We start from the raw sequence: 13,351 nt of genomic DNA, 5'->3' as shown, positions 1-13,351 counted from the left end.
CCGGGACAGCAGGGCTGGGTGGTTACTGGGTCTTGGGGGGGGGGGGGGGGGATGTAGACTTGGGACCTCTTGGCTCCAGGGTCGATGCTCTGTCCACTGCACCACTCAGCTGTCCCACAACACTTTTGAAGAGGGACAGAGTGAAAGAAGAGAGAAAATATAATAATTTGGTAGTGGGGAGAAAAGGATGGAGAGAATTACAAGCAGCAACAGCAACTGTGGAAAAATATGGAAGTAACTTCTCTGATGGACTTATGATAAAGGAAGTGATCCACCCCAGAGACAGAGCTGATGGTATCTGAACACAGACTTGAAGCACAATTTTTTCATTCTTTCACTTTATTTCTTGTGAGGATTTTTATTTTTGTGGGGGGAGGTGGAATTATGTTTACTTATACAACAAGACTACTTTAGTAATGTGTAAATAAATTAAAATAAAATAAAATGATCCATTTTGGGACAGCAAGGTGGTGCAGTGGATACAGTGATGGCCCTGGAGTCAGGAGGACCTGAGTTCAAATCCAACCTCAGACACTTAATAATTACCTAGCTGTGTGATCTTGAGCAAGTCACTTAACCCCACTGCCTTGCAAAAGCCAAACCAAAGAAATAAAATAAATTGAACCATATTCACACACACCCAAAAAAACGAACATTTGATTTAGAACACAGTTCTGAAACTATACTCACCTTTGATCAGATTGAAAAGGGAATTTCTAGAGGGAGTAGCTTCAGGAGGACATTTTTCCATAATTGAGAAGGATTTAAATACAATTGTTGTTTGGGAAAGCAAAAAAATCCTGAACTAAAACTATGTATCTTTGTTTTAGTTTGCTATGGAATTTTGTCTTTGTTTCAAGACTACTATAAAATGTAATTTTTAAGTTGTTTAGGAGAAAAGAGAGTATTCTGAAAATCTAAACAAAGGCTTCTATATTAATACATTATAATTATCTTTTGATAGATTTTGGGTTAGATTGCAGAGCTTAAAACTTTTTCTTCCAACAGACAGAATATTATTATGCTATAAATGATGACTATCGGAGGGGTTTTCTAGTAAAAATTGAAGAGTTTTAGCTGGACCCAGCCTCACTAAGAGACTTCATAGGAAAGGGAAAAAAAACACAGCAGATCAATCAAATCAAAAAGAAACATCAATAAGCTTTTCCAGTCAAAAAAAATATCAACTACAGAAAATTAAAAGCTTTTGCACTAACAAAATTAATGCAATTAAGTGCAGAAGCTATCAACTTCTATCAAAATCTTTGTTATCAAACATCTCTGCTAAGAGTATTACCCAAAATATGTAAAAAGTGAAAAGCATACAATGAACCATTCCCCTGTCTCTATCAAAGGCACCATTGTCCTTCCAGTCATCCAGATTCACAACTTCACAACCTTGGTGTAATCCCTAAATGCTTTCTCTCCCTCAATCCACTGACCTATTTAGTTGCAAAACTTTGCGATTTCCACTATTTATTAGAAATGCAAATTAAAGCATCTCTGAGGTACCACTTCACACCTCTCAGACCCGCCAATATGACCAGAAAGTACAATGATCAATGTTGGAAGGTATGTGGGAAATCTGGGACACTAATGCATTGTTGGTGGAGCTGTGAATTCCCAACCTTTCTGGAGAGCAATTTGGAATTCCACCCAAAGGGCAATAAAAATGTTCATATCCTTTGATCCAGCAATACAACTACTGGGTTTACCCTGAAGAGATGATGAAAAAGGGTAAAAACATCACTTGTACAAAAATATTCATAGCAGCCCTATTTGTGCAGGCAAAGAATTGGAAATTAAGTGAATGTCCATCAATTGGGGAATGGCTTAGCAAACTGTGGTGTATGTCATGGAACACTATTGTTCTATTAGAAACCAGGAGGGATGGGAATTCAGGGAAGCCTGGAAGGATTTACATGAACTGATGCTAAATGAGAATACCAGAATCAGAAAAACACTGTACACCCTAACAGCAACATGGGGGTGATGATCAACCTTGATGTATTTGCTCATTCCATCAGTGCAACAATCAAGGACAAATTTGGGTTCTCTGTATCCAGAGAAAGAATTGTGAAGTTTGAATAAAGATCAAAGATTTAGAATTTAGAAAAAATTTAGAAAAAAAAACTGTTATCTTATTATGTAATTTTGTTATCTCTTACACTTCATTATTCTTCCTGAAGGATATGATCTCTCTCATCACATTCAACTTAGATCAATATATGCCATGGAAACAATGTAAAGACTAACAATGTAAAGCCTTCTGTGGGGGCTGGGGGAAAGGGAAGCAAGAATAGGGTAAAAATTGTAAAACTCAAAATAAATAAAATCTTTCTTTAAAAAAAAGGAAAAAAAACAGGGGTGTCTAGGTAGAGCAGTGGATAAAGCACCGGCCCTGGAGTCAGGAGTACCTGGGTTCAGATCCGGTCTCAGACACTTAATAATCACCTAGCTGTGTGGCCTTGGGCAAGCCACTTAACCTCATTTACCTTGCAAAAAAAAAAAAAAAACCCTAAAAAAAAGAAAGAAAAAAACAACTAAAACAAAAAAAAAATTTACTGATTTCACCTTCACAACACCCTTTCCTTTTCTCCATTCAGATGGTCACCATTCGAGTTCAAGTCCTCATTGCCTCTCCCATGTACTGTTTCAACAGCTTTCTAATTGTTCTCCCCATCTCAAATCTCTTTTTTGATCCCTCCTTTATACAAGCTATCGAAGTGATTTTTCCGTAAGCAAAGATCTGCATATATCACCTCCCTATTAAGTATACTCCAAAGACTCCCTATTTTTTTAGTATCAATTATAAATCTCTCATTTCTTTTTTAAAGTCCTTCATAATCTAACCTTAACCTACCTTTATAGTCTCATTGTGGTTTAATTTCCTTCCCTTACTCTGTAGTCTAGTCAAATTAATTTTCTTGATATTCTCACACCTGGCACTCTATCTCTCAACTATATAATAAAAAAAGCAATTATAGTAATGATGATAATTATATATAATATATTGTTATTATTGTCATTATTATTATTATTCTTATAATGATTGGATAAGAACTTGGACCTATGAGTTCCTTGTTGAAAGAACTCACTTTTTCTAACATGCATTAGCATCTATACAAGTTAAAATCTTAGAGAATTGCCCAGGAAAACAAGACTAAATAATCTACAAAGGAGTAATTTAGCTAGTGTGAGTCAGAGGCAGGCTTGAAAGCAGATTTTCCTGGATTTGAGGTTAGTACTCTATCCTGTACACTATGCTAACTTTTATTTTATCCATGCCTTTGCAATAGTCATTATTCATCCCTGGAATGTTCTCCTCAGCATGAGACTAATAGATTCTCTTAATGACTACTAGTTTCAAGAACACGAAGCCTTTCCTGATCCCCTGCCAACCATTAGAGATCTCCCTACTTAAGACTACATTTATATTTATAAATAGAGATATTACGTCCTACCCTGTCTAGCCCCACTTAAACAACAAGGAATATTTTGCTTTTATCTTTATATATTAAGGCTCTAACACAGGGCCTGGCATGTAGCAAGCACTCAGTAATAGTTTATTGACTGATATTAAGATATCTGAATTATCCTTGACCTTCCTCTTATACCCCATTCCTAACCAATCATGTGCCAGTTTTTTCAATTATACCTTTATACTCTCCCACTCCCTCCCCTCTTCTCTGAGGACTACCAGTTCAGATCCTCAACACCTCTCACCAAAACAATGCTAGCAGCCTCCTAATAAAATCCCCTATAACCAATATTCCCTTCTCCATTAGGCTGCTAAAATGAACTTTGTAAATTGTAAGTCTGATCATATTACATCTTTCCTCAAACAACTTCAATGGTTCCCTTATGATTCTAAAATAAAATACCAACTACTTAGCTTGGCATTTGAAGTCCTTCACAATCTGACTACAGCTAAATTGACTTCCTTGCCATTCCTCACATGTGGCATTCATGACTTTGCACAAGCTGACCCCTCATGTGTGCACTCCTTCCTTACCTCTCTCAGCTTCTTAAACTCCCTAACTTCTTTTTTTGTTTTAGGTTTTTTTTTTGCAAGGGAAATGGGGTTAAGTGGCTTGCCCAAGGCCACACAGCTAGGTGATTATTAAGTGTCTGAGACCGGATCTGAACTCAGGTATTCCTGACTCCAGGGCCGGTGCTTTATCCGCTGCGCCACCTAGCCACCCCAACTCCCTAACTTCTTGCAAGACTCTACATGAGACATAAAGTAGTATTTTTCCTAACCCCACTGGTTTTTTTTAAATCAAGTTTAATTTTTTTCTATTAAGATGAATTTATCTTCTAACCCCATCCTCTTTCTTCCCCACTGAAAAATAAAATTAAGTCTTCTTAAACAAATATTGAGGGGCTGCTAGGTGGCGCAGCGGATAAAGCACCGGCCCTGGAGTCAGGATTACCTGGGTTCAGATCCGGTCTCAGACACTTAATAATCACCTAGCTGTGTGGCCTTGGGCAAGCCAATTTACCCCATTTGCCTTAAAAAAAAAAAATATTCATAGTTGATCAAATTCCCATATTGGTCAAGTCTAAAAACATACATCTCATTCTACATTTTGAATATATCTTATCCATTTCAAAAGGTTTATAAGCTTAATTTTAGTGCTCTGAAATCCTGTATTGATCAGTATTCTCAAATCTTTCAAAGTTGTTTTTTGGCTCTCTGCTCACTTCATTTTGCCACAGTTCATACAACTCTCCGAACTTTCCTTTTAAATTGTCTCTTTCATCAAAGCTAACATTTATATGTCACACTAAAGTTTGCAAAGCACTTAACATTTATTATTTTCCTTGATCTTCAAAACTCTGAGAAATAGGTGATAATATATTATCTTTATTTTAAAAAGGAAAATAAGTTGAAGAAAGGTTAAGTTATTTGTCCATGATGACAGAACTAAAAGAATTTATATCCTAAGAGCCAGGTTTTACAAAGAAAAAGCAAAAACATTCTCTCTGCCTTCAAGGGGCATATATTCTAATGGGAGACAACATGTTTATTTAGATATGAATAAGCTATGAAATACATACATATTAACTTCAGGGGAGTTAACAGCAGGGGAGGTAGGGGATTCTGAAGACAATGGAATAGATCAGAATTTTGAAGAAAAGCAGAGTTTTTAAGACAAGGAAATAAGAAAAAGAAAGCATCACATGTCTTGTAAGATGAACAAGAAGTAAGCCATTATTATCAGACTGTAAAGTAAAAGAAAATATTGTATAAGAAAAATGTTAAAACAGGAAAGGGGCAGGTTATAAAATACTTAAAATGCTAAACAGACACATTTATATTAGGTCATAGAGATAACAGGGAGCCACCAGGGTCTGAGAAGAATGATATCATAACCCGTGTACTTGTAAAATCATTTTGGTGGCAGTGTGAAAGATGCAACAGAAAAGAGAGACCTGAGGGAAGAGATAAATAAAATGCTATTACAACAATGTAGCCAAGAGAGGATGATGGTCTGACCTCTTTTCAGACTGACTCTAGGTCAGGGGTTCTTAACCTAGGGTCTATAAACTTTTTTTTTAATTTTAGTATTTTGAGATAATTAGCTTCCTTTGTAATCCTATATACTTTACTTTATTTTAAAACATTATTTTGAGAAGGGGTCCATAAGCTTCACTCTACTTTCAAAAGGGTCCATGCAAGAAATGTCTCTGGTAAAATGAAAGGGGGCAGAGAGAAGTCTCTCTAGGACAATGGGTTTTCAGAATAAAATATGGCAGAGTCAAAAGAATGATGTACACAATGACTCCAAGAATGTAAGTGAAAATACACTAAAAGGAAACTGAATTTTTTTTTTTAGGTTTTTGCAAGGCAAATGGGGTTAAGTGGCTTGCCCAAGGCCACACAACTAGGTGATTATTAAGTGTCTGAGACCGGATTTGAACTCAGGTACACCTGACTCCAAGGCCAGTGCTCTATCTATCCACTGTGCCACCTAGCCAGTCCTGGAAACTGAATTCTTAAGTAACAATAACCACCAGTCTTGGTCCTGGAGAACAAAAATAAAATATCTCTGTCTGCCCCGAAAGGGAAATAAAGCAGATTTTTACACACAATATCAAGCACAGAGTTATCAATTGTTTTTCTTTAACTGCTCTTCTTTACCACAGAGAGTTCAATTCCTGAAACTGGGGTAAGTAGGAAATGGATAATATCCAGAAATGACTGGAAAATAAAAACAAGAGGCATCAATAAAATTTATTTTCCTCTTTTTTTTTTTGGCAAGGCAAATGGGGTTAAAGTGGCTTGCCCAAAGCCACACGGCTAGGTAATTATTAAGTGTCCGAGGCCGGATTTGAACCCAGGTACTCCTGACTCCCAAGCCGGTGCTCTATCCACTGCGTCACCTAGCCGCCCCCAAAATTTATTTTCAAATAATAAGTTACTGGAGTCTATGACATTAGATGAAAGCTCATCTGTGGAATACAATTATCTCTAGTAAAGAAATGTGGATCCAGAGAAGATCAGAAATAGCTTGACAGAAAGTGGCAGTAAGAAAGTAAGCCATTAAGTAAAAGTCAGAAATAAATTAAAAATCTACATATAGCTAACTGTCTGTCATACTGACTGAAGAAAGTTATCCTTGCCCTTACAAGTACTTTAAACTCATTTAGTCATGTGAGCAAAAAGAAAAGTTAATTTGAATTAATTTGTACAAAAGTAGGGATATATTTTAATATTTTAAATAGAGGTATCAGTTTAAGTTTAAAACACCTTCCACAAATGATATGAAAAAAACTAAAATTTTTATAACAAATAAAAGATATGGTCAGAACCTTAGAGTTTGTCAAGACAAGCACAGAAAAAAATTACCTGATTTTGCTAAACTTTATTCATCATTGGACTAGGGACTGTAATATACAATTGTTAAAAGGTTTAGTTCATAAACAAAGCTTTATTACTTTAAGTTACCAGATTCTTCTTAAAAAACCTATGTTTAAGGGGGCGGCTAGGTGACGCAGTGGATAGAGCACCGGCTTGGGAGTCAGGAGTACCTGGGTTCAAATCCGGCCTCGGACACTTACAAGTAACCTAGCCGTGTGGCCTTGGGCAAGCCACTTAACCCCATTGCCTTGAAAAAAAAAATCTAAAAAACAAAAACAAACAAAAAAAAACCCTACATTTAATCCCATATTTAATTCTAGGTTTCACAATTTAAAAGGAATATAGAAAACTTATATGGAAAAGAAAAAAAATTAATTGAAAAAAATGAGATTAAAAACTTAAAGAATAAAAGTTCTTTATCCTAGGGAAGCAATGTTTCAGGAATTACATGAAAGCTAAGTATGAAAGCAAACCAACTTTATATTTTTACACAAGATAAATTGAAAAAAAATGAATTAATACTTTAACAGGAATTTTGTTTACAAATGAGAATTTCTTTACTCCAGCTAAAAATGTAACAAGTTGATTAAAGACATTATGACTCTTACTTTCTCATAAATCTTTTACACAACACATACAATATTTGTCTTTCTAGGATCTGCAAAAATAAATAGTAAAGGCCCATCACAGATCTAGAGCTGGAAGGAACCTCAGAGATCATGTAGTATAATTTCCACATTTTACAGGTGAGAAAGTAGAGTCCCAGGAAGATTAAGCAATTTGCTCAATCAAGGTCACACAGAATTTGATCTCAGGCCATTTTGACTCTACAGCCAGTGCTCAGATCACATAGAGTTTGATGATTCCCACGTGCTTTCGCAAACAATCTATTTGCTGATCATAAAAACCAAGTGAAGGCAATATTATTAACATTTCCCAGTATGTATACTAAGACTCAAGAGCCAATATCGGAGATGGACCACAACCCACATCTAAAGGTAGGAACTCTTTCATGACACCATCATTTCTAATTTCAAAAACAATGTGTCCCAGCATTATTTTGTAGAGAATTAAAATAATTTTTCAGTAAATCACAAGAGGAAAGTTAAGGGGTTAAAAGACAAGTGGCAACATACCCTTTGACCCAGCAATACCACTACTGGGTCTATACCCTGAAGAGATGAGGAAAAAGGGTAAAAACATCACTTGTACAAAAATATTTATAGCAGCCCTGTTTGTGGTAGCAAAGAATTGGAAATCAAGTAAATGTCCTTCAATTGGGAATGGCTTAGCAAACTGTGGTATATGTATGTCATGGAACACTACTGTTCTATTAGAAAACAGGAGGGATGGGAATTCAGGGAAGCCTGAAGGGATTTGCATGAACTGATGCTGAGTGAGATGAGCAGAACCAGAAAAACACTGTACACCCTAACAGCAACATCGGGGAGATGTTCAACCTTGAAGGACTTGCTCATTCCATCAGTGCAACAATCGGGAAAAATATTGGGCTGTCTGCAAAGGAGAATGCCATCTGTATCCAGATAAAGAGCTGTGGAGTTTGAACAAAGTTCAAAGACTATTCCCTTTAATTTAGGAAAAAAACAGATATCTTATTGTCTGATCTTGTTATCTCTTAGACTTTTTGTCTCTTCTTTAAGGATATGATTTCTCTCTCATCACACTCAATTTGGATCAATATACAACATGGAAACAAATTTTTCTGACAGACTGCTTTCCGTAGGGGGGGGTGGGGGGAGGGAAGTAAGATTTGGGGGAAAATTGTAAAACTCAAATAATATCTTTAATTAAAAAAAAAAGATAAACTTAATGATGCCAAAAATAAAGTTAGGAATCAAAAGTATATTGATAGGGAAGCTAGGTGGCATAGTGGATAAAGCACTGGCCCTGGAGTCAGAAGTACCTGGGTTCAAATCTGGTCTCAGACACTTAATAATTACCTAGCTGTGTGGCTTGGGCAAGCCACTTAACCCTGTTTTCCTTGCAAAAAAAAAAAAAAAAAAGTATATTGATGGGCTACTATAGAGGTGTTAAACATGCAGCCTGCTGGCCAGCAATACTTCACAGAACAGCTATAATCAGATTAAAATATAGTTGGAAAATATTTAACAAAATAAATAAAAATACAGTAAAAGCATAAAAAACAAAAAAGAGACAAGTGGCAAAAAACACTTACCCATTAATGTTATAAGTTTATTCTTCAGTTGTGTATCTAAACGTGCAATCATCATCTCCACCGCATTTCTAATTTCACGAACACGTTCATCCTTTGCACTTCGTACTGCTTCTACATTTCTTTCCTAAGGGATTAACAAGTTAAAATTTTGAAAATGTCAGGAAAAATAAATATAGCTTGCTATCCAATTTTTCTTGAAGGTTTTTGACTATCAAAATCTAATAAAACATAAACTAAATATATATATACAAAAAAAGTTGCCAACTGACCTGAAAATAATTTTTAAAAATGCATTTCTCAATTAAAATGTCTGAGGGGCAACTAGGTGGCACAGTGGATAAAGCACTGGCCCTGGAGTCAGGAGTACCTGGGTTCAAATCTGGTCTCAAACACTTAATAATTACCTAGCTGTGTGGCCTTGGGCAAGCCACTTAACCCCATTTGCCTTACAAAAAAAAAAAAACCTAAAAAAAATGTAAGCTGAAACTTAAAAGAAGGATCACAGATTCTCCTGAGAGATTGTCCAAAAAGGGCAATAAAATCCTTTCCTCCCTAGAGTAGGTAGAGAGTGAACTCTAGTAGAGAGCTTCTCTCTCATCCTCCATTTAAGGAGAGTGCTCAGACAAGATGGCAGAGTAGAAAACATTCCAGATGAACTCTTCCCAATATTTTTCTCAAAACGCCTTTAAAATAACACCACAAATTAAATTTTGAGTGACATAGCTAATATAAGGCTGGAATGAAATATATTTTCCAACACAAGACAATTCAGGAGTGTGGAAAAAAAATCATGACACTGAAGTGAGGTTTAGCCAAGAGTGCAGCCTGACAGCAATACCAGCTGTGGGCCTTGGAAGCTGTGATGGCCACAACAGCAGCAGCAGCAGCTTTAGGAACTCTCATCACCCAGAAATAGTAAGGGAATTGGATAATCAGTCAGAAAGAGTGATGTTTGGCAATTCCACTGCCCAGTTCTGGGTTGTAGTTCCAGGGCATCCAGGACTGCCTGCAGTTGAAGTTCCAAGGCAGAGAGAGAGAGAGAGTAGAAGAACTCATTCCAGATCACAATAAAGTTTGTGGATTTAAGGCACCCAGATAAGAACCAAAGCACAGACCAAGAGAGCAGTAACTACACCTCTCCCCAGATCATAACACCTAGCAAACACAGAAAACTGAAAAACCCTCAGAATTAGACGTGAAAACAGCAGGGACAAAAAAGTCTAAAGCTTTACCCATGACCATTCTCCTCTGAGGTAAAGAGAGCCCAACTCTACAATAAACTTCAAAGTAAGAAATAGACTGAAAAAAAGCAAATAACAACAATAGAACCTGACTAAAAAAGCTACCACAGTGACAAAGAAACTAAAGACACACAAACTCTAAAAAAGATGACAACATCAAAATATCTAAAAACAAAATCTCAACAGAAAAATGCATATTGGACACAAGTCCAATAAGAATTCCTGTAAAAGTGAGTAGAAATACCTCTTCAATACGTATCCTCAGTGTTTAACACATAGTATGCAATCAATTAGTAGTCTTACATAAGATTTTGTTCTTCTTATACTAAGATGTCTATTTTTCTTCCAATTCATTCAAGTTATCATTTCATTTTCCATTTTTAACTTGACTCCATAGGGCAACAAGAAATATTCTAGTATTGAAAGACTGAAAAATACCAAAATAATTTAAGTTATCTCCCATCAAAAACAACTGCCATAGAAGAGATAAATAATAGATAAAAGAAATAATCTAAGAATCATTAAACTATCAGAAAAACTCAACCATAATAAACAAAGTCTACATACTTCCTATTTCAAAAAAAAAAGATAAATAAAATCCATCCAGACCTAATAGAATCAGAGGACAAAGTGAAAAACAGAACCTACCAGTCAACTCTAAAAAGAAACCCCAAATGAAAATTGGCAGGAATGGCATGGTCAAATAAAAAATATCTCAAGCAGTCAGAAAGAAAGAATTCAAGTACCACAGTAAGGATCATACTATATCTGATGTTTCTTATCATGAGGTAAGAGATGAGAATTTGGAATGTGTTATTCCTAAGAGCAAAAGATAAAGGCTAACAATCAAGAATAACATCCTGCAAGACTAAGTATAATCTTATGGGGGAAAATGGCTTTTTCATGTCTATTTAACTTCCAAGCATGTCAAGATATTTTTGAAATAAAAATGTAAGAAGCAAGAAAAACAAATACATTTAAGTAATTATAAATCTTCAAAGGTCATGAGGCAGACAGAAGATCTGGGAATTTCATTATAATTTAAATATTTTCTATGATCTTGAGAGAAAAAATAAAAGGGAAAGAAAAAGGAATAAAGTAGGGGAAAAAAGAAGGAGAAGAAGGAAGAAGTAGCTTACTATCCCACATATTTATTTCTTCATTCTGTTTTATTTTTTGTCTTCTTTCCGATTTAGTTTTTCTTGTCCTCCTCCAATGCCTTTAAGTAACAGTCTTAAAGCTAGACCATGACTAATCTGAATCACAAACTCTTGATTTCAAACTTCATACTGAAATCTCTTCAGTTTTGTTAAATAAATGTAAAATTCTAATCTAATCAACTTAATCAATACTATATCCTCGTGAAGTCTCCTTTCCCGGCTATAGTTAAGTAAATCTCCTTTTGTTAGTTATTAGATGATCAACAAGAGTCTCATTTCATTCTAATCTCCAACTTGAACTATCAGAGAGGCTAGAGTCAGACCTGGAGGTCTTCCAGTGATAAGTGGTTTTGAGGAAGGCAGTCATTAACAAATATATAGGAGATCATAGAAAAGAGTTGAAAAGGATAAATAGATATGGCTAACATTAATTAATCTGTATCACTAAAGGAAATATCAGAGTCAATGAAATCCTAAGTTTTCGGAGAATAATAAAATAATTAAGGCTACAAAGCAGTCTATAAAAATCCCAAGGGTGAATTATTAATTTCTTCACCTATGTTACAAACTAGTTTGGAAAATATACTAAATTTTACAGGAAATAACAGGCACATGTGTGACAAACCAAAAAAAAAAAAAAAACAAATGGAAAAAGCATTTATCAAACACTATGTGCTGTGCTAAGCATTGAAGATAAAAAGGCAAAAACCAGAAGTCCTTTTCCTCAAGGAACTCACATTCTAATAGTAAAAGACAAAACATATGATAGTGATAAGAAGTTGAAGTGTTGGTGAATAGAGTCATAAAGCAATTAATTGATGTACTTGTTTCCAGAGTAAAGGTAGCAAGTGTGTGGGGGAGGGGGGACAAGATTATGTGATGTAAGGCAGGAAGTGCAATATGGTAGGAGATACCAAGATATGGGAAATTACATGCTTGTCATCCAAATGAGAGTTGTAGTGTGGGAAGGAAGACAGTAGAACTCAGTACTAATATTTTTAATAAATATCAAATATGTGAAAAACTGAAAATTGAGCTTTTCTGAGTAAGGGAGGTAAAATTGACATATAGATTCCAGGACATGAGTAACTGAGCACTACAGAAATGCTCTGGCAGTAGAGTGGGTTATTTCCAAAATAGGAGACTTAGTAATATATATTTTAGCTTCAGGCAGTTGCCCAAATTATGAACAGTTTATAGTCATTTGGAAGTGAGTTATTTAGAATGTATTATGCAGGGGCGGCTAGGTGGCGTGGTGAATAAAGCACCAGCCCTGGAGTCAGGAGTACTTGGGTTCAAATCCGCTCTCAGACACTTAATTACCTAGCTGTGTGGCCTTGGGCAAGCCACTTAACCCTGTTTGCCTTGCAAAAAAAAAAAAACTAAAAAAAAAAAGAAATTAAGGGCGAGAAATGTTAAATGACTTGGTCAATGTAACAAAGATGATAAATGTCAGTGACTGAATTTGAACCCAGTTCTACCAATTAAAAATATAGTAATTTTACAAAAACATCACACTGCTGCACTTTCTCTCACATACACAAACTGAAAAAATACATTAATTAGGGTACTTAATTCAATAATTCAAAAAAATGCATTTTCTCTTTAATGTGGGCCTTCCCTCCACTATAACAAATTACAACCCTTACATAGTTTAATACATACATGGTCTTCAAAATTTTCTAAAGCCAAAAAAAAAAATTCATCATTTGGTAGCCAAATACCAGGAAATAAAGAGTCTTTTAAATCTTAGCCTAGTTCTTCAACAACAGTCTGTCACTAGTGCCATACTGAGTCTCTTAATAACACTTGCCTATCCTTTATGCTAAAAGAAGCTAAGTTTCATTTCTGACTCTACCTCTCACACATAGAATGTTTGTTGACT

General features: G+C 35.4%; 1 protein-coding gene across 7 annotated transcripts in view; it reads right to left on the bottom strand.

Moving 5' to 3' along the window:
* TRIM37 (tripartite motif containing 37) overlaps positions 1 to 13,351 on the bottom strand; it is a 155,909-nt gene that overhangs the window by 125,304 nt on the left and 17,254 nt on the right. For all 7 annotated transcript variants that reach the window (XM_074223591.1, XM_074223593.1, XM_074223595.1 and 4 more), the window contains one exon: positions 9,066 to 9,189. In XM_074223591.1, the coding sequence (XP_074079692.1) occupies positions 9,066 to 9,189 (124 nt within the window). The remainder of the gene's footprint in view (positions 1 to 9,065; positions 9,190 to 13,351) is intronic.

Source organism: Macrotis lagotis, chromosome 2 (genome assembly GCF_037893015.1).
Source record: "Macrotis lagotis isolate mMagLag1 chromosome 2, bilby.v1.9.chrom.fasta, whole genome shotgun sequence".
In the NCBI taxonomy this organism is placed as follows: domain Eukaryota; kingdom Metazoa; phylum Chordata; class Mammalia; order Peramelemorphia; family Peramelidae; genus Macrotis; species Macrotis lagotis.
The sequence above is the reverse complement of the archived record's forward strand: the minus strand, read 5'-3'. Positions and strand labels throughout refer to the sequence as shown.